The sequence below is a fragment of the Meleagris gallopavo genome, chromosome 1 (genome assembly GCF_000146605.3).
Source record: "Meleagris gallopavo isolate NT-WF06-2002-E0010 breed Aviagen turkey brand Nicholas breeding stock chromosome 1, Turkey_5.1, whole genome shotgun sequence".
In the NCBI taxonomy this organism is placed as follows: Eukaryota; Metazoa; Chordata; class Aves; order Galliformes; family Phasianidae; genus Meleagris; species Meleagris gallopavo.
Genome location: NC_015011.2, coordinates 38,883,480 through 38,910,001, shown reverse-complemented (window position 1 = coordinate 38,910,001; position 26,522 = coordinate 38,883,480). Strand labels below are relative to the sequence as shown.

The following is a 26,522-nucleotide window of genomic DNA, read 5'->3' as shown; positions in this document are numbered from 1 at the left end:
CTTGTTATCTTATTAAAACAGACTTTGCATGTTGATGGTTGTGTTTTTCAAGGAAAAAGATCAGGAGGAATGAGAATGCTCTCTTTTTTGTGTGACTGTATCCAAGTTACTATCCGTAACCCAGGTTTTGTTCGGCAGCAAACTCATTTAAATCCTCCCAGGAATGCACGAGATCCTTGCCAAAGGGTTTCACAGAGCAATTGAAAGCTGTGTTTCAAAATAGGCATTCTTTACAAATACTTCAATTAAAATTTTGTCTTTCAGAATAGACTATAATAGTGCACGCACTTTGTAGCAAATAGAGGTAAATGTTTAGTCTGCATTGATGAATAGCTCAAAGCTCAGCATGTTAGCTTTGCCAGTAGTGCGGCTGTGGAGGGTGGCATGTAAAGAAAACCACAAATTAAATCACTGTAGGAGTGTAATAAATAAATTAAAAGAAACTATTGAGTAGATTAAAAAAAAAAAAGCAACCAACCTTGTCATTATAACTCTTATCTCTCTCTGTTTCTTTTAAAAAATCATAAGTAATACATCGAAGCTAGTGCAGTCAAATAAATCCCCACGTTTTCCAACATTTATCTGAATGTACAGGTGGTTCAGTTGGTGACTTCCAGATTTCCTTCTGGAAGGGCATCATTCCTGAGAGCTGTGAGTACTGTGTTTTTGGTTGGACTTAAGGCACTTCCAGTAGCATCTGCAGGAGAGACCCACAAGAGACTGCTTTAGACTTGAGGTTGTGGTAAGCCATCATCTGTGGTGGTGATTGTATTCTTGGTCCCTCACATTGCTCACCTTTCCTGCACAAGGCAGTGGGTGTGCTGTTAACCACACAAAATAAGTTTATTTCAAACAGTCAGTTTGGGTACTTGAAGGGAATCTTATCAGTTCACCAGTCTGGTAACATGGCCACAACCTAGTGCTACATTTTATTTGGAGGATCTGACCTCATTTAAATGTTTTTTTTCCTCAAACAATTATTTGGTCATAATCTAAGTCATGTTGTTTTACTCTTCTGGTTAGATGAGTATTATCATGATATATTATCAGATGTTTGCCATTAGCAGTACAAGAAATATTTCTGTTTTCTGCCCGGAGGAAACAGGATTATATATTCATGTCAGAAGACGATTTTCTGGAGAGTTTGTCTCTGGTAAGAATAAACATTTGGAACTGAGTGTGTCCAAATAAATTTTCCCCAACTGACCAAAGTAGTCTCTGCCATAAATACTGATTTGTAAAAAGCCTTGGAATAGTGGAAAAACATTCAGAGAATTTGAATATAAGGTTAGGGTTATAATTAAAAAGAGCAAATCCAGGAGCTTAAATCTAGGTCAACAGACAGAAGCTGGATAGATGTCAGTCTAGGTAAAATAGTGTGTAATTCTCTTTTGTATTTAATTCATCTTTTTCCTAGATTCTGTCTGAATCTTTGAGAGCTTAATCTCAGAATGTTATAGTCTACTGTGTTAATAGCTTACATGTGATTAAAGGAGGTTGTAAGAAAGATCGTGATTTTGACTAAAAGAATCAGGTAAAAGTAGATATGGATCTCAGTTTCTTCAGTAGATAGGACAGACTGTTACTTGTTGAAGACAATTGGATCACGAGGGGAAGAATGGTAATTTAAGATCTGGCTTTTGGTGCTTTTTAAAAAATAAAATTATATATAGATAGGTAGGTAGATAGATCTTTACCCTGAAATGACAGAGCAGTCATCATACTTGTTCAGGAAAACAGTTCAACCATCCCACCATCCTTTCTTGGCAGAGACAAGCAGCAAAATGTTTAAGAGAAAAGCAGGTACTTTTTTTTTTTGTGCTGTTATGGAGTAATAATCTGTGCAGGGAATTCTAGAAGTGTTCATCCGTGTAACCTCATGAAGAGCCAGAGTGCTATGGTTATGCATCTGATGGTGTGAGAGCAGAACTACCCAATTCCATTTTTGCTTCTCCTAGTCTGCTGTGGGATGTATACATGAAGGTTTGTGGGGATAAATGTATTCTTTGTGGAGTTTGCTGTCTTTATTTCTAATACTGGTTGATGCTGAAACTTTTCCTGCAAAATGTTGTTATTGTGAAATTCTAGAAAATAAGGCTACAGGGGGGATCTTAGGGAATTATTTACTTCATCATCTTTTCCCAGCAAGGTTCTTGTAGCTGTTATCTCTGACGTGGTTCATCCAACTTGGGTTGTTGTAGCTGGTTTGTTCTTTAAGATATCCAGTGATGAAGATTACTTTTTAGATGGCTACTCTGCCTTTTGTGTGTGGGGGGTGTTTAATTTTTTTTGTGCAATGTGTTTGTTTTTGCAGCAAAATTTTATGAGGTTCAGTGAGAAGCATATAAGTGAAGCAGTATGCATCTTATTTTGCAAGGTGACTTTTACACTGACAGGATAGTGTTCATAATATTTGCTGGACCTTTTGGCAGAAATACTTTATTACAGTATTTCATATAAATGAAAAGTGACTGTGAAAGCCTTTGTGGGTGTTTGATATGACATTGCATAGATGTGCTTAAATTTTCTTTCCTTCTTTACACATTCTAAGAACAGCCTTCAAGCACAAACCATTAATTGAAAAGCAGGCGTCGAAGAGAGTCAGAGCTTTTTATTATTGCAAAATCCAATAAAGATGCTGTTTTCTCCAAATAAAGATGGCCAGATACCATAAAAGGTCCTAAACCAGATCTATACTTATTATGACAGCTTGAATTTTGAATATTTTATTTTTAGCTTATTAGCTCCTTGTTAAAAGTATAATAAAATATAATGGAACTGTATATGGAACTCTAATTGTTTTAATAAATGGGAGTTCCGCTTAGCACTGTGGAAAATGTTGCTTAAAGCAGTAGTAAGGGAATACTGGAACCATAGAACATAGAGTACATAGAGTAATGGCTGTGTTACCATCTCTGTGGTCTTGATTTCATTAGATATTTCTTTCCTGCAGTTGCCTGTGTACATTAACAGGGGAAATTACTAATGTGAGGAACAGCATGTGTACAAGATAAATAAATGTTAATAACAGTTTTGAGTATCTGTGCCGAGAGAGGATAATTCAGTACAAATTTCACAAGGACTAAGGCCAAGTTCAGTGGTTCCTGTTCTTGTGCCATCACTTTTGTTGAGCTTGGACACCTATTCTTGTAGCAGGGGAAGTAGTATGTCTGAAGATAATATTTTTGGTTTCTGATGGGTTCATTTACAGCAGGATCAGCTTCAGTCCATTCGAACCATTGAGCCAACACAAAAAGAGCAGGCAGTGTAGATTTCAGAATGAGCAGAGGATGAGACTGGGCTGTCTGACCATGCTCTGTGGGTATTTTTGAGTTCGTGCTGTTTGTGGTGGGAAAGCTGGGTTGAGGAATCCATCTTGTCCTGTCTTTATATTCTGGTTATTTGTACCTGTGTTGCAGCTTACTTTTATTTCAGTTATAATGACTCAACTGCATAGGAGCACAAGCTGTAAGGTGTACGTTAATCCACTGCCTGTGACTCTTGACTGGCGTTTTTACCTCTGGAATCCTAATGTGGTCTTAATGTGAAAACTTCCAGCAGCTGCATGAGTTCTGTTGTAGGCCTCCTGTTGAGCCTTCCAGGGATAGCAGCCATGCAGGTTATAAGGAACAAAGTGTTGGGTAGGTCTCACAAACAGTAGGTTGAAGAAGTCACCGTGATCCATGTCCACAGGAGAAGAGTTTCAGGTATTATTTTTTTTTTTTACCTTGAAATAGATACCTTTACCATTACCAGGGGCACCACTTGAATCACAAAGTAGTTGATATGAGTAATGTTCAATCAGTACCTGAGTGTGGGCTTTAGATGAATAATTCAGCAGTTCTTTGGTTAGAATTGCTGAGATCTCAGTCGTGTGAGAGTTAAGTGCTTCCGTGTCAGGGCTGCTGTGGATACATGCTCCCACCTGCCTCACCCCTACTGACTCAAGCTGTGTTTGATCCTGTAGTTAGCTCAGCCAAGATGATTGATGTTTCATAGGGTTAGCTTAGTGCTAGTGAGTTACCCTGACGTGGCTTGCCTGACATCGTGGTGCTGAGGACTGGCAGAAGCCCATAGGCAGAACTGGGACAGGGGAAGACTTGGAGTGTGGCCGAGTGGATAGCACTGCTGTGGTGCCTCAGCCCTTATTGCTCATGCTGCTAGGCATCATAGTGGAAGGAAAGCAGTCTTGCTTTCTTGGCTTGAGAAAGCAATCATGGAGTGGCATATGAAAAAAGAAAAAAAAAAAAAAAAACGGAAGTAAAAATAAAATCATAGTAATGCAGAGTTATTTCAGTGTCCATATAAAGCTTGGCTCAACTTTTGGGTGAAAGTTCAGTTTTAGAGCAGTTTCCTTTAAACTGTCTGGTGCCCTCATACACTTGGTCATAGATAGGCAGAGAGACTTCTTATTTCTATGTTGTTTTTACAGTATTTGAGAGATCGGGGGATTCCTTACGCTTCAAAATCTACAGATGAAAATCGTGTGTTGGGAGGGGAAAGGGTTTTAGGTTGTTCTTAAAAATTAATGTTGTATATGCAAAGCATCCCCCCAATTTTAGTATCTTGTAGTGCAGGTGCTAAGAGGTCAATTGCTAGCCTATCGCTTATGGTGGGCCAGGAGGCTTTTTTCTAACCTAATGCAGTGTTAATGTCCATTTAAGGAAGAATGTCTGCAGGAGCCAGTGGTATTTACTAACTGCGCCTGTGAAAACATTCCTCTTCACCCTCAGATGCTCACTCAGCCTTCTGTTCTCCAAGTGACATTATTACAGGCTTTAGCCTGTGGTCTGAGAAATTAAAAGCACGTTTTAATAATGTGAACAGCAGACTCCTCAGTCTGGACTCCACTGGTGCTTCCTCTCTTGCTTGCTCCTAGTTTTCAGTGCAAGTGGCTGGGGGATTTGGGGTTTTTGTCGTTTGTTTTTTCTGCCTACAACATGAACACCCCTTCTGCAGCATTATTTTAGCTGTAGAAGTTTTCTGCCCCTGGGATTCTTAGAAACAGGCTTTTCACTGATATGAGGCACGACTTGGCTGTGTGGCAGGTTGCTGCGGCCCCCACCAGTTCCTCTCCCCATGTTCCACAGGACCTGCCTCTGGAGTGGGGAGGCTGCGCACCTTCCCTCTGCTGGGCATGGCCAGGCTTGGATTACCTTGTATTCACCGCAGGAACAGACTGGCCTACAGAAAGCAATGCATATGAGCAGTTACCGTGGAGAGGATGATGCATGTTAATTCCTATGTCAGTCTTAACCTTTCCCTCCTGCTCTCTGTGCTCGACAGGACAGGGAGTGGGGCTGTAGGGCCCTCTTATTCTGCACGTGGGTGACCCAGACCCTTACCAATGCACTGCTACACTGTGCCATGTGCTGCACAGGGCAGGCTCAGGGATCCCTGTCTGCATATAGCCAATTTCATCAACTATTTTTAACTAATGTGTTTCTGAGCAGTTAAAAAACAAACAAAAAATAAGACTTCAGCCTTTATTCCTGATAAACAGTTAGGATATGCATGCATTTTTTAAATCAAGGTAACAAATGCTTTATATGAGACCTTAATGACTTGCTTCAGCCCTCCAGCCTGAGGGGGTATACCTGTTGACATGGAAAGAACCTCTCAGCTCCTGGAGATCTGGCCAAGATCCACAGTGCTGCATGTGAGTAACAGTATAGCTGTAAACAAACAAACAAACAAAAACAACCCAAACCCATGTCGTCCACTCAACAAATTTGAGAGAAAAAAAGATTGTATATTTTTGTACAGGCTTGCACTTGCAAGAATAAGCTTTGTTTTATCTGTCAAGCATTTTCCCTGCTTTACTCACTCCTGCCTCATTCAGGTCTGCTTTGCTGCAAAACACCATAGCGAGTTAGGGTAGTGTAGGGCTCCAGGGAGTGCAGTTGTTTTGAACCAAGCTTTATGATGTGACTCATTCCCCCCACTATCCTACCACACATTTCCTCACACCTAGATTGATCTGTTTTTGTGTCTGTGCATGTTCTTTGCTGTTCTGAGGTCACCATATGCAAATGCTGCTGCTGTACTGAAGCACTTGAACCTGCTTGTACTGTTTTGTGGGATTAAAGTGTGCGTATGAAATGCTCTTGAGTGGTGAAGTCTCGCCGATCCACATGCTCCCATCCTGAAGCCCTAATTTTCCTTATCTACTAGGGGAAGCACCATGTTTTAGCCCAGGTAATCAAAATGTTGTGATTTGAGGTGAATGCTGCAATGGAATTAAAGCAGCTCACTCTAACTGTGATGGAAAGGTCAAGAAAAAGCCTCTGAACCAGTGAAGCAGAGCTATCCTTTGCTGCCCTAGTTGCTCACGTGGCCTATGGAAGGGAAGAGCTGAGTACACACACACTCTGGGCTAGCTCTGGGCTGTGTGCAGTGCTGCGGCCTGGGTGGGAGGTTTCATGCTGTCTGCTGCCTTACTGTGGCAGCTGATCTTCATCTTGCACTCATAACAGACTTGATTTTCAAAACGCCTTGTGTAAGTTTCAGATCTTCTAAGATATCAAACCATTATTAATATTCTACTATTTATGCTATCTGGAAACTACCTCCCTTATCTGGTGACTTAATTAAAATATGGCTACGGAGGAACTGTGGTTTCTGAGCTCAGTTTCCACAAAGAAGTTGGAGCACAAATGCTGGTGATAGAAGACCTTCGTACTGTTAGGATGTGGAGTTGTACCATGAGAATCTAGCCAGGATTTCTGTCAGGAGCCTAGGGCAATGATAAGAGCATTTTATACAGAAAATCTGTTTAGGCCCCTGAGGAAGTGGCCTTCCTTCCAAATGGCAGAGCTGAAGGGTGATCTCAGAAGTCCAGGTTGGGAACCAACTTCATGGTATTGTTGCTAGGATTCACTTGTGGCTGTGAGGGCCTTTGTCAAGAAATAGTTCCAGTATTGACTGCAGCAGCAGCTTTAACTATTTTGAACTTAACTGAGTATTACTATCCAACCATATACCAGCACTGGGGATGTGCTTTGTCTGCCCAGATGGCTTCTATCAGTATGTTCTGTCTATTCCTGACATCACTTACGGGGGCTTCAAAAGTGCTTATTTATTGTGTGGAGCATCAGATTTAACAGTTGTTAACAGATATGTGCCTGTCCTGCTTAATGTGATTCTTTCAATACGTTCTTCCCTTTCTGTTGCACAGCTGAGGGTAGCATCCTCATCTCTCTCTGGTAAAACAGTTTGTGTTAAGATAAAAGGAAACAACTGGGAGAGAAGAAAAACTGGTTGATACTTTATCAGTTTTTCTAAGGATTCAAAAGATCCGACTGCCAAATTAGAAATGCAGCACAAGTCTCAAAGAAGCATTGTGCTGAAGTTTTCTTTTTCCCTTGGAATTGGTTCTGGTGCTAAGTCTATTGTCACAACTTGTCCGTGCGCACTTGGTTGTCAGCAGCCTCTCTGGCTTTGTTCAATTTGACCAATCCCATAGCTGCTGTTTGTAAATACTGAATGAGGTTCAGCTGGGTGGAAAAAGCAAAATGACAATTAACCTGGTAAGCAGGAGAGCAGAAACCTGCGATGGCATTGTACTACGTTTTTAAAAAGCCATTCTAAATGCAACTTGACAGTCGGTATGAATTGCTACAAACTGCGTGGTTAAGAGGATAGTTAGAAACATGGTACACATTAACCTGTTTGATCTCCTTTTAGAACATTCCTCAAATACCGATCTCATCTTTATTTCTTTTTAGAAATACCTTATTTAATTGAGGGAAGAAAACAAGAATTAGATGCCTTCCACATCACCTTTTCACATGAAAAGGAAATGTCTGTTTTGAAAATAGCATGCTAGTCTTCTTTCAGGTTTGTTTCTCACCATTCTGGCTTTAAACAGAAGAGTGTTTGCTGTTTGGTCTTCATCAACATGGAGATGCATCTTTTCCAGAGTGTTGTTTCTATTTGTTTAGTTTTGGCATGGCAATGGAAGGCAAAACAGTGGTGGTCACAGGCATTTTGACTCCATTAAAGTGTTCTTTGGGTTGCTTTTGTTTAGCCATTGTTGCAGTGGATGAATGCTCTAGATCCAGACAGTTTACGTTATCTGTAGCACCAGTATTTCTACGATTTGTATCTAATAGCAGAAGACATTTTCTAGGAAGAATAGAGGCAGGCAGGCACTGAGTCTGTAGACTCTTGTTTTCTTTGTATCCAGGAGAAGTTCTCTTTAACTTTAGCAACCCCTAAGTGTTTCCTAGAATGCAGGGCATGATGCAAATTGTGAAATGCTCTTTCCACGAATGGTACATATACCTTAGGTGTTTGTTTCTCTCTTTTTCCTCACTGTGACAGCCAAGGCTTGCTTTGCCAGGTTTCTTTGGCTCATTCACTGCTCTGCCATCTTCCTATTGGATAGGATGGGTCATTTTGAAATGTTAAGAGGATAAGGAGATAGTTTTGGCAATTGACTCAACTTTGGAATAAAATACCATTTTTTCTTCTGTTTTGTGTGGTTTTGGGGAACATTACTGTAACTTTTATATTTTTATGTTCAGTGCTATTAATGATAACTCTAATAGATGGAACCAGCAGCAGAGAAAAGATTTCTAATCAGCAGAATCTGATTGGAGCAAAAATTAGAAAAGGAAGGAAGATGTTTGATTTCAATTTTCTAGCATACCAAAGCTGTGCTATATTTGAAGTTCTGAAGTGAGGTGGAATGGATTTTGTCCACTGGCAAGAGGAGGACCAGGCTGCTTTTCTTCTAGCTCCTTTATTTTATATTGGGTTTTGTTCCTTTTTGCTTTTAAGAGTAGAGCATCAGTGCTTTGGATGAGTCATTATTATACTTATATAATGATTTCCTGTGGAATGAGTGTCAGCAGTTTGACTTTTTCGTATATTGATCTTCTGTCAGTTCTGCTGCCTGGTGCTTCTGTTCTGAGATGGTGATCAATCTAAAGAGGTTTAAGATGCTAACTAACTTCAAGTGTAGCACTAAATAGATTGGTATGTAATTCTGTTAGCCTGTCAGTCCTTATTTTTGTTACATTCTTCTCTTTTCTAGACGGATTCAAGTAATTCTAGATAGCTTTTTCCCCTTCCGTTTTCTCTTGTATCCCCAGATATTTTACTCTGTGACTTTAATATTAATATCACGTACTAAGTAGCTAAATTGAGCATTTCCACCAATCATTCATGACAAGCCTTGTGATAAAGGATTTTTTGGCGATTAGTTTAAGTTAAACATTTGACTTTTGAACTCATTCTTGTGGTATGTTTGAAGATAGTGGTGGCCAAACAGTGTATTTTGCTGAATAACAAACTGCAAACATAGCTGCTTTTTGTTATTATAATAGAGGAATAATTGACTTTCTGGTTTTGATGTAGTTGATGTTTTACTTAACTTTAAAAGAATTCAGAATACTTTGTTATTTTGCTCTGATACAGACAAATAAGGTCGTGTCCATTCTCCTCCCTCATTTCTAAGTGGGTTTTTAAAACTATCGGGTTGAGACAAAGAACACACATTCTATCTGGTCTGGAGTAGAATTGAGTATATCAAGTGTATACTTCAGAGTTCCTGTTTTGGGTGAGAAAAGGATGGACAGAATGTGGATGTGACATTGGATCGTGAATACCATGAGATCTTTGGAGCAAGATGTGCATGTCCGAGTCCTTTAAGCAATGCCTGTCCCTTTGCTGCTCTTTGTTGGCTGAGTGGTTGGGATGAGTGCATCCCAGGGCTGCAGTCAGCTGTGTTGTGGCCCACCTGCTGTTCGCTGACCCATTGTTGCGTTGGGGTCTCTTTTGATCTCAGATACCAAAGATTCCTGCCTTTATCCCTTCTCTGGGTTAAAAATCTATTCTTGTTTTCACACTAATTGTTGATATTGGACTGCTCCATTTGGGTACATAGACTTTCAGGAGCGTACAGAGATTGTTCAGCTAAGGTGCCTGAGTCCAGTATCCTTTTTTTGGACTCTTAAAAATGTGACAGGGTCAAATATTCTTTTAAAATATATATATTTCTTTTTCTGGGTAATCCATACTCATAGCACCGTTTGTAGATTTAGTTAACTACTGTGAATAATTCTAGCTCTTTTTGCCCCTGCAGGGAGATTTTTCAAGATGTAAAGAAAAACACTTAGGCAAGCTGGGCCTGATAAAAGGGCTTGTGTAGTGAAAAAGATGTAATTTTTCCATTTAGACTATTGTTCCAATGTAAGATTATATTACCCTAAGGCCATTTTACATAAATACTTCAGGTTCTGAAGTAGAAATGTTACATAGTCTCAAATCACTGAGATTTGGGATTTTTGCTTGTTTTGTGGGGTACGTTCTGGGGGATGATGACAGTAAGGTTTGACATGTGCAGAGATGGGAGCGTGGCATTTAGCAAATACTGCAGCTCTGTGTGATAAAGATAGAAAGCATTTGGTTCTCCGTGCTGTGGGAAGAAAAGTGATTGTAAAGAAGTGATGTGTGAAACAGCCTTGTTTGCAGAGAACTCTCAGGCTTTTCTGAATGGCCAGCTGAGGGATAAATGCTGTTGATGTCCAAAAAGTACTTCATTATAATCAATTGTCTTGTCACATTTTAGTGCAGAGTAAAAAAAGAATTCGTTATCTTTTCTTTCATTTCCACTGGGGATGATTTAGGAAATGCTTAAATTTATTAGAAGCCTTGGCACTTTCCCAGCATCTTGATAAGAAGTTATGATTGTGTAGTTCAGACTTCTGCTAAACACAGAAATCATCTTCTCTATCTTATTTAAAATTGTTCAAGGTTGTTTTAGTGCAGTGGGAAGAAACCTAGATTTATTTCTTCTCCAAAATTGTTAGCGTGTTTAAGGAGCTGAAGAAATGCCAGGGTAACTGATAGTGCTTATGTTGTGGACATTCTGTTTATTGCCCAAATGCGAAGTTGAACACAAACTGAGCTTTACTGACTGTGTATCTCTGCTTGCACGTCTTGCTGGACTGTTAAAATATGTTACGGACTCAAGTGCTCATCATTTCTGAAAAACTGATGTATTGCAGCCATCTCAGGAGCTGGGCAAAGTAGACAGCTCGAACACTTGCATTTGGCTCAGGGAAATTAACCTGGGCTCGTTAGACTGCTGAAACCAACCTGAGAGATTTCTCATGAAATGAACAGGGAAGCTCACAGATAGGTGCTCTGCCAGCAGGACTGTGAGGCACGGTGCTGCAGCAGAAGGATGGGGAGTTGTGACCAGAGTTGCTTGTGCCCATTCAGAAGCTGATCTCTTACGTTTAGAAATGCTGCTTGTTTCTTTTGGAGAAAACCAGTTGGCGTTTGTTGTTAGCGATGCTCAAGTGTTCATAGGAAGCAACCCAGTGAACCACTTGAGATGTTTTTGTACTGCATTGCTTCAGCTGCGGGCCGGCGGTGTGCTGGAATGTAGGGCTGTCTTTGGGGCTGTTTCCTTCATCCTCCTGATCCTTTTGAAAGCATCTTATTCTGCTTGTAGTTTCCATACTAGAGGTTTACAGAAAAATGTTTATACTACAGCTTCAAACATACACTGAAATGCTAGAAAACCTAAAGAATTTCTGTGGATTCCCTATATTAAGATCAGATGTGGGAATGTCACATTGAATGTCTGCTGTACAAAACTCAGATGATTTTAATGGAAAATAAGAATCTGCAGTGGTATGTGCCTAGCAGGAAAATAAAAAGCAGGGGGAAGGGAGTTGATGGGGGAATTATCTAATGGGTTAGGCTTGCACCTCAGTCTGTTCTCCTGCTGCTGTGGGCAAGGGATGTTCCTGCTGTCACACAGAGTGCTTGTGCCCCTGCTCCTTTGGGGCCTGCTCTGGTGATGTCAGCTGAAGTGGGAGCAGACTCCAGCAGCCCTCAAAGAAGTGGCTTTATTCTCCAACCTGTGTTTACATCAAGTTGTTCAGCTAACTGTTCTGTGCTTGGGAAGGAAGCCTTTGACTGCAGTATGAACTCCTTGAGGTTTTGAGTGCCTTGCGATGGCGCTGATTGTCAGCCTTCTTTGCCCTTCCTGAGGAGGAAGGCAGGTGGGAATGTACCTTCCTGGCAAATCCTGACTGCTAGTGCTGATTTTAACATTCTGTGCCTGGAGATTTCCTATCAGATGATGGCATTTTGTTCCTGTCCAAGAACCCCGAGAGAAGGGTTGATACCAGGTGATGTTATATGAAAAGAGAGGGAAACATTCTTCCTCAGAGATGTAATTGTATTCAGGGATAAGTATTACTGTTGATACTTATGGTCTCTAGAAAAAACTTATGAGGCGTGCATCTGAAGAAGAGAATTGGGGAAGAAAGGAGCACTTGTGTCTGCTTGGTCATTACAAAGACTTTTGTTGTTGTTGTTGTTCCTACAGCGTTGGAATTTGAGTTTTATGCTTCCCTTGAAAATTTAAAGCTTTTTTCAGTGGCTGCTAACTGTTCTTCATCCTGTTGATTTTCTTCTTGGTTTATTAGAGGCTGCTCTTCTCCAGTTCCTCTCAGATTGTCTCTTCATTTGAGTTTATCTGAGATCTTCATTCCTTACAGAAACAACTTAGAGGACAGAAGAACAATCAATTTTTTTTTTCTGTTTTTCAAATGGAATATCATTCTCCACCTGCCCAACATTAGTCTGAATGTATGTGAGATTTTCTGTGAACCTTGTAGTTCTTTGAACTTTTCAAGAGAAGAACATGGCTCCATTTTTTGTGGCAGAGGCTTAGGTTTATTTTTGATACTGAAACTTCAGAATGGGCTACATGAATGGTGGATAAAATAAGATACAGACTGAAGTTTTTATTACCAGAACTCTTCATTTTTACAGTTTATAAAAGATGGAGAATGTAGGTTTAAAAATCAGCTTCTAGAATGTACTATGACTGTTTTAGAAACTCTCTGTTAGTAATAGAACTGAGGCAATGGAGTGAAATATTTTTGATTTATAATCATTTAATTTGAGAAGATCACCTTTTGAAAATATTTTTGAGTGTATGATTATTCAGCTGTAATAACCTTTTAAGTGTGCCATTCCCTAGTGATAAAAGTAGGCAGGTCTACAGTAATTGCATTCAGATGTTGATTAAAAGTACACTAGTGAAACTGCATTAGGATTCTGCCTTCGGTGGTACTGCAGAGAACTTAAATGGCCATTATTTGGGTTCACTTATGTTTGCTTTTGGAAGTGTGTGCCTTTTTAGTTTGTTTTTTAGCACTGTTGTCACCGCAGTGCTTGCTTTGCAGCAGCCAAATTTTCTTTGTTATACACTACTGTGATTTTCAGTTACTAAATAACACCTTTTTCTTTACAAAAAATGCTACATTTCAGCATTCTCCTTGTAGGCTTTTGTCTACTCTTGTGTCTTCTAGATAAGATGATGTGAAAAATTGTCACTATCTAAACCTCAGACTAGTGATTTATCTTTTGTGGGTGTTAGAAAATGGAATTCAAATCATTTTACATTCGTCTCTGTTGCCCTCTGCTTCTCAAGCTGTGGCACATTCATCTGGAAGCTTTCTCAAAAGCCTTAGAATCATTTGTTTGCTGTGGTGGTGTTTTAACACCGAGTGCTAGCCAACAGTTTGTGATGTTGTGGACAAACGGTTTTGGAGATTCACGTCTGAGTTGAGATGGTCTTCCAAATACTTTCCATAAATTTGTGTAAGTTAAACTAATACAGACCAATCTAGACGCAGCTGACCTAGTGCAAAACTGGCTGAGCTGTTTCAGCCCTGGCTTCAGCATGACTTTGAGCTAACGCAAGGGCAGTGTTTCTGCCTTCTGTCCTCATGGTATTTTTTTGGATCTCATATATTAGTAGTCAGTGCTTTAGAAATGTAGTCCTTTTGAACTCAGCGTTTCAGTAAATGTGGTATGAAAAGGCAAGCGATTACACGTTTGTGTAAATTATTATTAACTTATATGAATGCCCGGCTGATTTTAAAATGACTATTTTCCGACAATTAATTTTCAAAGATGAACTCAAAGTTAAGGAGAGCAATGGTAATATGGATGATTCAGTGTGATACTTCTGATACTTCTCACTCACCATGTAAAAATTTTTTAAAAAATCAGCTATTGAGTTGAGAATAAAATTAATTCTTTCTGTATTTTTCCTTTTCTGTACTTCTTTCAGATCTGTTATGTAGAGGTAAAATTATTGCCTAGGACAAATGGGGCTGTAAAATCACAGAATCATTCAAGTGGAAGGTACAGTTTAAGCTCTTGCTCAAAGCAAAAGTAACACTGAACTCAGACAACGTTGCGTAGGGCTCTGTCAAATTGAATCTTGATTATTTCTTTTTGTAATTAACAAAAAAAGCAGTTGTCAAACTTCATTCTTGTACTGGAGATATCAAGATCCATTAAAAATTCAATTAAACTTTTCTAAAAAATAAATTAATCTTTTAGACTATTACTTCACTGATGCATGAATTTTATGAAATATGAAAAGCATGTGAAGCAAAATAAGATGATGATTTTATAACTGAATATTTTTTGGTTTTAGAGCCTTGATGAATATGAAGATGATGAAGCAGGGCAGAAGGAGCGAAAGAAGGAGGATGCTATTACCCAACAGAATACAATACAAAATGAGAGTTCCAGTGCAGATTCTACTGGATCGTATTTAATACAGGTGAGATCCTAACACTTCCATTTGGTATTTTACTCAGTTTTTTTTAACTGGCGTTGCCTTGTTTTTGTGTTTTGTTGGTTTTTTGTTTTGTTTTGTTTTTTGCTTTTTGTTTTTGTTTTTTTAATCCTACTTAACAGTAGATTTATGGGCTATCTGGAAACAAACTTTATCTGGGAGTTGTCAAATACTCTTTCCTCAAACTCACCACTTCTGAGACACACCTCTGACACCAGAATTGTCAAGCTAAAGATATTAGTATCCAAGAAACACTCATGAGGAAGAGAAACTTCTCTGGATTCTGATACTGAAACACACACAGAGAACAATCTTTGCCACTGCGTAATCTTTCACTTTTCTCCCCACATTTTATTCTTCAGTCCCCTTGCAATGCATGGCTGTCAATGGAATCTCCTTGGAGACCCTCAAAAGCTGTCTGGATGTGGTCCTGGGCACCCTGCTCTTGGTGTACCTGCAGAGGTTGGAGCAGATAGACGCAGAGAGCTCTGCTAACTTCAGTCATTCTGTGTAGTTCTTGAGTAGTTTAGCTATTACATCTTTTGGCATCAGTTGTTCCTTCAAAGTTTTAGGATTAAGTAACTTCTCATTTTGACAATTTGCTGTTTTTCATTTTGTTTATTTAAGTTCAACCAGAGCTTCTGTTTGAAGCAGATCCTTTGAGTCTTCCATGAAGAAGGGCGCAAGTTCACCGAGTTCCTCTATAGTGAACACTAGTAAAAATATTCCTGCAGAGATCATAGAAGGAAAATGGTCACATTTGAGTGTGCCTCTTACTACTTGATCATTTACTGTCTTTACAGATTCTTTGGCAAGATTCCTCATTCTGAAATATTCACATACATTTTGAAAGTTGTTTGTCTGACTTAAAAAAAAATATATATATATATTCTATTTATATATATATAGTGCTCTACTTTCACCTTCTCACTAAGCATTCCAAAAGTTGTCACTTTCTGATTCCCCTAGTGGTATTATTACATAACATTTTGGCTCTATTCCCATGTCCCATTCCCATTTATTCATCCATATAGCCTATTCTTCTTGACCAGCAAGCTAAATTTCTGTTTACCAGGCTGTCTGCATTAATCATATCCTACAGAGTTCCAAGTTTGTCGCCTCCACATTCACACAGGCACTAGCTCTTCTTTGCTGACAGAGCGTAGCAGGGATGTCTTGTCATTAACAATACAAAAGAATGTCCCCATCCTTGTGTCTGGCAAAGACCCAGACTGGCACGTGTACGGAACAGACGGAATATTAGAAAGTTGAAGCTGCTAAGACTTAATCAGTTTATTACTGACTCTGTCAACTTGCTTTTTACTAGAAGGTTTTTATAAGTTGCCCAAATTTAACAATTTGTCAGCACTATTATTTCAGCTTTAACTTAGTTTCCCTTTGCTTCTGCTCTAATGGTTGAGCCTCATTCTGTTCTTAAATGTTGATTTTATATTGAAGATTTAAGAAATCAGTCAATTCAGTTGACTTTGACAAATAATTATATTTGTCAGTAGTTCTACCTATTAGGTGAAATAAATGCATTTCTTTAGTTGAAGACATGTTCGCTACTTGTCCATTCTGCTATTTTACAAAAGTGGAAAATAATTACTGTAACATTTATATGGGAAACAAGAAAGTTGATACTGGCTTTGTGTCTGAGGGAGAAATGTATTACTGAATAATATTCTCTTGTTTCCAGTCTTTCACCTGATCTTTCATCTTTATTTTAGTATTGTCAGACACTTCTTTTCTCCTTATTGTGGGAAAAATGCAGTTTTTGAAAACAGATTTGAGTGCTTAACTGACTGAATTTGAAGCCCTTGATGCAAAGCACAGAGATAGGAGATTTGTTTAAGAGTAGATAGGAGAGTATTTTTCCTGAAGCAGAATTTATTTTAGCTGAAATCAACGTAGGGACTTTTTTTTTTTTTTTTTAATGTTAGCAATGTGGTTTTTAATGTTAGCAATGTGGAAGTGGTAGGTCTGGCAGCTTTATAAACATTGAAAACAACATTACAATCAGAACTGTCAGTAAACTTTAGCAAATGCAAGTGTGGAAAGCCTCACTTGGCCAGGTGAATCAAAACTAAATCCACTCTCAAATACAGAACAAGTGTGTTCAGACTTCCTTGCATGATTTCTGTCCTATTTTTAAGGCTGCAACTCTCAGCTTGTGGGTCATTGTGCTGTGGAGTGTTCACTGATATGTACTGGGGGATGCAGACTGAAAAAAGGTAATGCTAAGGACAAGCAGTAATTATGGCTAGAAACTGGCAGTCTGGCAATTAATCCAGGCCTATCTCATGCTTAGCAGAGATAGTAAGATGGAAAATAGTGCAAAAATATTTGATAGCAATGTCTTTCTTGATAGTTGGACAGAAATGTTTACCCTGAATGTAAGAACGCCTGAGTTGAAAACCTGCAAGAGTTGGCTGAAAAAATGATTAGTCCACTGAAGATATTTTTTAGTCACTTAGAACACTTGCTGGATTCCACAAGGTGAAAAAATTCAACTGATCTATTAATACTCAAATCCAGTGTATGTATACAAAGTCTTATCTTTTTACATCAAATAATTCAAGTTATGCTGATACCACGGACAACTGCTTTCTGAAATTCCATTACTTGGGGAATATTTTTGGAGACCAAAATATGTGCCATTTTTGGTGCAAACCTTTTCAAGAAAAGTTAAAATGACTTCTTAGTTGTGATAGAAGTGATATCTGAGGGCGATACCACATTGTTGTGTCTGTATTATAGACTGGTTTGTGTTGGAAGGGACCTTAAATATCATCTAGATCCAACCCCCCTGCTGTTTGCAGGGCTACCCCCCACCAGATCAGGTTGCCCAAGGCTCCATCCAGCCTGGCCTTGTACACCTCCAGGGATGGGCCTTGTGCCAGGGCCTCACCACTTTGAGTAAGAAAAATGTAATGTCTTTGTAATGTCTAACCTAAATCTCATCTCTTTTAGTTTTAAGCCATTCCATCTTGTCCTATCACTATCAGACTATGTAAAAAGTCCCTCTTTTGCTTGTATGCTCCCTTCACGTACTGGAAGGCCGCAGTGAGGTGCCTTCAGATGCTCTCTTCTCCAAGCTAAACAAGCCCAACTTCCTCAGCTCAAGTATTACTTATGGTGTTTGTGGAAAACTAGAGAGCAAATTGGGCAAAGCTGAGAAGATTAATCCAAAGTCCTCAGAAAGATTTGCAGCAGTAGAGAGACGTGCATATATATATATGTGTGTGTATGTGTGTGTGTGTGTGTGTATATATATATATATATAAAAAATATATATAAATATATAAAAAATTTATTATGAAGAAAGAAGACTGAGGGTTGGCTTGACAATGATTGTAGAGACATAGGGTTGAAATACAATAAAGCTTTCTTAGGGTGAAAAATGAGATTAAAAAGTGTCCCTAAGGCAAATAAAGCTCACCTTAAAATTGAATTTTACTTTTTTCATATTGTGGGCAATTTATCAACGTATGAAAAGGTGTATAGATTCTTTCATTCCTTAAAACCTTCCAGTCTGTTGTGGGCTGTGGGTTTTTTGTTTTGGTTTTGGGTGGTTGGCTTGGTTTGGGTTTTTTTCTTGTTTTTCTTGTTTTTTTTTTTTTTTAGTGAGTGTTGTTTGTTTTTGTGGAAATTATGCCATTATCATGCAGAACTGTCACTCTCAACACTGGAAATAGTTTGAAATCCTGTGTTTCACATTAGCTTCCTTTCAGCTCATGTTTTATTTCAAGTGTTCTAGCGTCTGTGAATGCTAGCTGTTGTGCTAGGCACTTGTGTGAAAACACCACAAAAAATATCATCTGCTCTGAACAGTCTGATATTTAAGTAAGTATAAAATGTGGCGATAGTTCAGTAAACATGCATTGGCAAGAACACCAAGAAATAACAACGTATTTAAGATCTCCAGAATTATTTTTTATTTTGGCATTGGGGTGGGGTTTATCGTATTCTAGATAGGTGTTTTTCTCCCTGGTGATGACAAAAGGAGTCTGACTAGATCAGGTGTAGACATCTAAAGTTACATGGGCTGAATCATTTTCTCTCCCTGACAGACTTCGACCAGGCACATCAGAAGGTTTTGGTTCTAAAGGAACTGTAAGTAGGTATGAAATTAGAGATAGGGTGAGATACCAGATTTGTGCCTGTAAGCGTGGAAACTGTACACTTTATGTCCCTTTCTGAGGGTTTGTGAAATATTCTGAATCCTTTCAGTGAAAGATATTGTTTACAAAAATCAGAATGATTTTAACATATCTTGCTGTGAAATGGGAATGCTGATCTTTTTTGTCACAGTAGCACAAGTGGTCTAATTAATTTCTTAATTCCTAGTTAAGGCACAGCAGCTGATAACTAGTACAGTCACAAACACCTATTGTGGCAGTGATTCACAAAAAATCTCTGTACTGTGCTTTGCTAGAAATCTGCTCTTGGATTTGTGCTCCTGGCATGAAACCGGTAGGGGAATTTTGCTTCACAAGAGTTCTGAAGTCTGGGACTCCAGTGGGAGACATGACTCATGCTTTTTGTTAAGCCATACCTGCTGTTTTACTGCACCTGACTGTGAATTGTATGCTGCTGCAGAGCCCAGGAACTTAAGCAGGGCCCTTGGGCACTAGTTAGAAATTGTGGTAGTCTTGTCCTAGCCATTAGTTTAGCTTTGTGTATGTGATTGTGGTGGGTATTTCTTGGAGTTCCATATTGCTCATAGATTGTGCAGCAACTAGAAGGAAACTCAAGGAATTGTAAAATGTTCGACCTTATCAAATGATTTCATGGAAGATAGAACATGTATGAGATAGATTTGAGGTATTTAAACATCCACTCTGACACACAGTCAGCAACTCTAGAGATGCTTGCAAGGCAAAAAAAAAAAAATCATTTCATTTGTAGTACTGAATCTTATATATTGATATATCTTACGTTATAAGGCCTTCCTCAGCCATCTTCTTCAGTGACCTTGATGAGGGGATAGCGCCCAGGATGGCTGTGCTGCCATTCAGCAAGACCTGGACGGGCTGGAGGATTGGGCAGAGAGGAATTGGATGAGGTTTAACAAAAGCAAGTGTAGAGTCTTGCAGCTGGGGAGGAATAAAACACACGCACCAGTACAGGTTTGGGGATGAGCTGCTGGAGAGGAGCTCTGTGGAGAAGGATGTGGGGTTCCTGGTGGATGACAGACTGGCCATGAGCCAGCAGTGTGCCCTGGTGGCCAAAAAGGCCAATGGGATCCTGGGGTTCATTAAAAAGAGTGTGTCCAGCAGGTCAAGGGAGGTGATCCTCCCCCTCTACTCTGCCCTGGTGAGGCCTCATCTGGAGTACTGTGTCCAGGTCTAGGCTCCCTGGTACAAAAAAGACAGGGATCTCTTGGAAAGAGTCCAGCGGAGGGCCACAAAGATGGTGAAGGGCCTGGAGCATCTCTTGTATGAGGAAAGACTGAGCGACCTGGGTCTGTTCGGCCTTGAGAAAAGAAGACTGAGAGAGGATCTTATTAATGTCTATAAATACCTAAGGTGTGGGAAGCAAAGGGATGAGGCCAGACTCTCTTCAGTGGTGCATGACAACAGGATAAGGGGAAATGGCCACAGACTGAAGCATAGGAAGTTCCTCACCAATGTGCATAAGAACTTCTTCTCAGTGAAGATGACAGTGCTGGAACAGGCTGCCCAAGGAGGTTGTGGATGATCTCTAGAGGTCCCTTCCAGCCCCTAGAATTCTGTGATGATATTCCTGAAATAAATTGCATTTCTGTGCATTTTTATACAGGCTAAAGCTTGACCCTAGTGCTGTCTTCCTGCAGACCAGTTAATCCTATCTGAAGTCACCTGGCTTGATTTATTAGTGAGACCATTTGGTCATGACTTGCACGTTCAGTCATACATGAGCATGAAAACTGAAGGAAAAACATGTCTGATCTTTTTTTAACCTTTTGTTCTAGATAGGCCTAACATATCTTGAGAACGTTGTGAATGATTCCTAAGAGGAATGCAGTATGAGGGATACCCACAGAAGTGCTCTGTGGCAGTTGTCATTGTTTAAATATTCCCATTTGCTTCAGATGAGACCCAGCACATGGAAATTTTCTGAAGCAGCTGTGCACGCCTGTGTTACAGCCTGTAAATGTTGCTTAATAGAGGCACCTCACAAGCTATGCTGAAAGCAGTAAATAAAATTAAGTTAGGGAATAAAAGTCTCTGTTGACTTCTTAGCTGTGTGAGAAAGGATGAGGAATGCAGAGAACTGAACTATTACATGCATCTCCATCAGGAAACAGAGCTGAAAACCTGCTTGGCATGAGCGTCCCCTGAGTTTCCTACTTGAATCTTATGCCAAGAATATGCTGCCAAATATGTTTCTTAACTCATATTGCAGTTAATACCTGTCTATTTTGCACTTGCTGGCTTTTTCTTTTGCATAACAGTGTAATGTCATACAGCATCATCTTGTAATTACTGTTATCTGAGGCATACAGTAATGATGTTTCTATCTATTCAGATACATACAGCTTTTCAGTGATGTTTTCTGAGTTTCATGTTGTTCTTACATAGGAGAATGTGAATTTAAAAGCCATAATTCACCTTTTTTAAGTCTATTTTTGTGGTGCAGCTTTCTGTCTATTGAGACTACTTAGTTGTGCAAGAGGAAATGCCCAAATATATTAAGACATACTTTTATTTTTATGCTGTATTTTTTCAGATCTTAGGCCAGGTATTATTTTACACGATAGTTTGCTCATAGTATAGGTTAAAAAAAAGAGCAAATAATACTCCTAATTAAAATACAGGAGTTTGTAAATTGAGAGGAGTTGGTTTGGGGTAAATTAAGTTGTATATCGTTCTGCAAAATCAGACTGATATTTGACAGTTTAATTACCAGATAATGTTGGGGTTTCTGTTTGCAGTTTAACAGCAGGATCTCTCATGGAGGTGGTACAAAATCAGTCATTAGTATCTGCAGAGCACTTAGGCACTAATAGTGAATGCAGTAGAAAGATTTATTAGGAAATTTTATTATATTTTGAAAACATTTCCATAAAATGGATTAAAAATCATTAAAACCCAATGTTTAAGTATTGAAGGGTCACTTTTTCTTTTAATGTATTTGCACCTAAGGTAGATTTTCTGTGTGCAGTGGCTTTAAGGTAAGTGGCATCAGGTGCAGGGGCCTCACTGCACTGCGCAGTTCCTGACATGAACCAGGTGCTTCCCATGTTTAACAGAGATGCTTGGCATGACTTGGGAGACCCACTTTATTCCTGTTATCTGTCTAAGGTAAATAGGAACACAGGAATTCCATCTTTCTGTGATCACGCACAATCAGTTAATCGTGCTGGCAGCCTGCAGTAATGCAGGCACATATCCAGAGATGTTGGAATATGCCAACTACAAAAAATAAGGCAGAGAGTGGCCAATTCTTAAATACTCAGCATATGCAGAGCACTACTCGGAGAGCTGTTGGTTGTGTTCCATGGAAGAACACATGGAAAAGTATGACAAGGTATGGTATCATAAAAAGCAGTGTCACGAAGCGTGTAGCTGTAAGGATTTGAATGAAAGCTGCCTAAGTTACTGGCATTCTGGCATTTCTCAACTGGTTGACTTTCCAGTCTTAATTTTTATCTGTAGTATGGGAGATAGTAGGAAAAAGCCTCCAAAAAAGCATTCAAACCATAAATTATTCTACCATTTCTCTGAATTTAGGGGTAATGATGTTGCACAGTGGTCTTGGCTGATATAATTAAAGTCCTTAAACAATACTGAAGTCCTTAAGCAAAAATGAGGTTAGATTTTAATTAAATTGTCTGGTGGCTTTTTTTTTTTTTTTTAAATAGAAGCTCCATTTAAAAACAGTGGAATCCTTAGCTTGATGGGACTGCATCACAGTGACTTCTGTAGCAGCTACAGGCTTCTCTTCTAAAATCTTCCTCCTGTCCTTTCCTGCAAGATTTTGTGTGGTACTGATCCACGCCAGCTCAGTAAGTGCCGCCTTCCCAGAGGATCTGCACATGGTCAGCAGCGTTGCTTTTGTGATGCTGCTGCCTACAATGAGCATTTTAGACATTTGTGTTCAGTAATGTTTAATTTCGTGAAGGAGTTGTTTAAACTTAAAATCCTGTTTCTGGAATATGCTTCATGCCTGGTAAATAAAGTCAAATGTACCTGTGTTTTCTAGCTGAATACAGGTTTCGATGTGCCCATGCACCTGTGCAACAGTGCATTGTAAGACCTGCATGAAAACTCATGAGGAATCAAGCCTGAGGTCAGACAAGGCACAGTGGAGTTCCTTGCTCCTGCTTCAGGTTGTCCCTGTGAGCAGCAGCAAGCACATCAGCACAGCCAGTGGGACAGGCACTGCTTAATCACAGTATCACAAAATGATTTAGGTTGGAATGGTAAAGCCCAACAGTTCCAGCCCCCTGTCCTGGACAGGGACACCTCCCACTACATCAGGCTGCCAAGAGCCTCATCCAGCCTGGCCTTGAATGCTTCCAGAGATGGGGTGTCCACAGGTTGTCTGGGCAGCCTGTTCCAGTGCCTCACCGCCCTCTGAGTAAAGAATTTCCTCCTAATGTCTAATGTAAATCTCCCCTCTTCTAGTTTAAAACTGTTCCTCCTTGTCCTGTCACTGTCAGACCACGTAAAAATTCAGTCCCTGTCCTGGAAGGCCACAATGAGGTCTCCCAGGAGTCTTCTTCAGGCTGAACAAGCAAAGATCCCTCAGTCTTTCTCCATAGGAGTGCTCCAGCTCTCTTAAGTCCTCGGGCAGACTGAGTGGGAAGCAAAGTGTGTGTGGTATGGTTTCTTTATTGTAGCTTCTGTTACATTTGGTTCCATTCCCTCCATTAGGATTTTTTTGCTTTGTTTACTTTTTTCTTTTTTCTTATCTGCTGCTATTACTGCCGTGTTCTCAGCCTCTATGAGCAGGGCTTTTTTTTGTTGTTGCTCTATTTGTTTCTTTCACTTTTGACTTCATGAAGTTGTGTTCCAGAATTGCATAAGCTAGTGTTGTGCCAGTTCAGAGCCTTTATACAGCCAGAAGGAATAGGAGTCAATTCCTGCCTAATGTTTGGAGCTGTCAGCAGGGGCTTCTTGTCAAGGAATTCATTTTTATGCCACGTGCTTTCTTTTTTGGATTGGCATCACTTTTAACTCAGATAATTGAATACTCATTTGGAAGATTTTATTCCCAAAAGAGTCTGTGTGGAAATTCTGTTTGGCTGTTGAAAATGATGGTGCCTAAATGGGTATTTCCTCCCAATCTTCTTTTAGGATTTCTTGAATAGAAATGGTCATCACACAGTATGCACTCTGGCTGAGGCCTCTGTGGAAAGAAGAGTCCTCTGCTAAATATAAACTTATTGAGAAGTGAAGGACTTCCTACCGTATCTGCTTGTGGAAATAAATGGCCCAGCATGACTGATGGCAAAAGCTTCTGTAAGGCAAAGAATCATATCATCTTTTGAATTGGAACAAAAGGTGACACTGGTCACCTTTGTTTTCTGTTTGGAGTGCCCGACTGCTTCTCCTGAGTTCTTCGGGCTCTTTGGGGTTGAATTCTGCATGGGTGAAAAAAGATTGAAGAAAAAACTCTGTTCATGCATTTTAGTACGTAAAGTTTCCTTATTTAGAAGCTGTTTTCTTCTTGATGGCTCTTGACACGCCCAGGAGTTAACTGATTACCTGCAGGTGTCTCTTCTCATTTTTTTTTTTCCTCCTCTCTTAATGCCCTTGGTACTTTGCTGGTGGTAAGAACTGAGAGTACTCACCTCCCATTACACATCTGATTGGATGCCCTAGACATTCTTGCAGCGTTTCTCAGTGGCCTCCTGGCTCTGTGCATGTAAAGAGATGATTCAGAATTCTTTCAGCTTCATGACAACAATCCCTATCACTTGCACCTAGTAGGTGTTCCAGCATGTTATTTCTTGTTTGAAGTCTCTTTTCATTATTATATAGTAATGAAAAGAAGTAAGTCTGAGTGTAAAAAATAATAATAATAATAAAATAAAATCATTTTAGTGTAAATTTCTATCCAGAAGTAAGGAAATGTAACTTTTCCCTGACTGAAACTGGTTTTTCCAATCAGTTTTTTTCTCCCCACTCTTTTTTGAGGAAGTTCCTTGCTTAGGTACTCTGCACCTAAGTAATGTCTTGTCTCTGGATCTTGTTTGGTATTACTCCATGTATGTATCAACATACATTTTAGTGAAATATACATATGTATGTGTAATACATACACTTGTATGTATAATACAGATATACACACATATATATATGTATGAAAAATTATATAGATATGTATAAAGGAAATCTATGCAAGTAAAGATGCTTGAAGGTAGATGCTCTAATAGATTAATTTACTTATCAAGCTTAGCTTTATATTTTCTTTCAAAGGTTCATTGCTAAAGAAAGCATTATCCTTGTATAGATCTATAATCCCATTGCCTTTCCACTTTTATGAATGCCTATCTAAATAATGGAATCATAGAATGGCTTAGTGTGGAAAGGACCTTAAAACCCACCCAGTTCCAGTCCCCTGTTGTGGGCAGGCCTGCACCCCCCACCTGCTCAGGCTACCCAGGGCCCCATCCAGCCTGGCCCTGAGAGCTCCAGGGATGGGGCACCCACAGCTTCTCTGGACAGCTGTGCCAGTGGCCTCACTGCTTTCTGAGAACAGAATTTTGTCCTCAGTCAGATAGTATTTCTAAAATAGGTGGTTAAAATTATATTAACTTTATTTTTTTTCTCTTTAGCATAGATAAAACAAAAATATTCCTCTTCTTCTTCTTTCTGATATTTTTTGTTGTCTACATTAGCTGCCTCACAGGAAGAAATTGTTCTTTATTGCTGACCTGGGATTAAGTTCCTGGGTGCTTCATTATCAAAATTGAATTTTCATTTCCAGAATACAGAAACGTCTTTGTCCTGCTCATAGATTCATTAAACCTGTGGTACATTTTAAAAAGATAATTTGTGTATAAATAAAACAAAGCTCTTCTGAACTGTATTGGTTCCCATTTGACAGTACAAATCAAAGGAAGATTAAAATATCCTGTCAGCTGGTCAACTTTTATTTCCACTTGATCCTACCTGGTTCCTGTTTCAGTTTATTCTGTAAATGATTAATAAGAGGTGATAACATCATGCTTTCCTAACAGTTTTAGACGTAAAAGCTCATTTTTAGAATGGCTGCTTATAAAAGAGATTTACTGAGTGTATAAAGAGTGTTTAAGGTCATCCGAACCAGGAAGAAATAAAATGCAGTGAATCCAAGCAATAGATGTAAAATCTTGGCAGCTAGGAGTATAAGAGGAGGGGAGGAAGCCTGGGATGTTGTTGTATGTATAATTTTCTGTCCAAGCAGAAATCTGGAAATTGCACAGCTACAGGTGTGCAAGTAGTGAGTAATGTAACTTGCTTCTTTAAGAAGCTTGGAAGCACCTTAGGGTGCTTCTAAAAGGAATGGTTTCAGTGAGAAAAAATGAATAGTGACATCTTTTCCTCTGAGTGGTGAATTGGTGCTATGTTCTGTGGAAAACTTCTAGAAATTCTGAAATTGTTTAGACTCAGGAATGGAAGGCAAGTGATACCTTCATGACTCTCTTGCTTCTGCAGGATGTTTTCTCATGAGGAATTTTGATGAGAGTGAGAAGTGTCATCTTTCTTTCTCCTGCTTTCACAGCTGTAGTCATTCCTGGTTTGCATTAGCACTGGGTTGCTTTTCAGTTATTCAGCACTCGTGTTATCTCACTGCTGTTTCAGTGGAGATGGTAGTGTACAACTGAACCTATGGAGAAAAGAGATGGAGTTAAGATGTGACTTCTGTAGGCTCACAGAGGAGGTCTGAGGTAACTTGATAAGCCAGGTGGAGATAGAAT

At 39.4% G+C, this 26,522-nt stretch overlaps 1 protein-coding gene across 1 annotated transcript in view; it reads left to right on the top strand.

The window, feature by feature from the left end:
- The first annotated feature begins 1,916 nt into the window (after positions 1–1,916).
- PAWR (pro-apoptotic WT1 regulator) overlaps positions 1,917–26,522 on the top strand; it is a 47,451-nt gene continuing 22,845 nt past the window's right edge. Inside the window, exons 1-2 of the mRNA XM_031553732.1 lie at positions 1,917–1,983; positions 14,483–14,611. Of these exons, the coding sequence (XP_031409592.1) occupies positions 1,978–1,983; positions 14,483–14,611 (135 nt within the window). The 5' untranslated portion in view covers positions 1,917–1,977. The remainder of the gene's footprint in view (positions 1,984–14,482; positions 14,612–26,522) is intronic.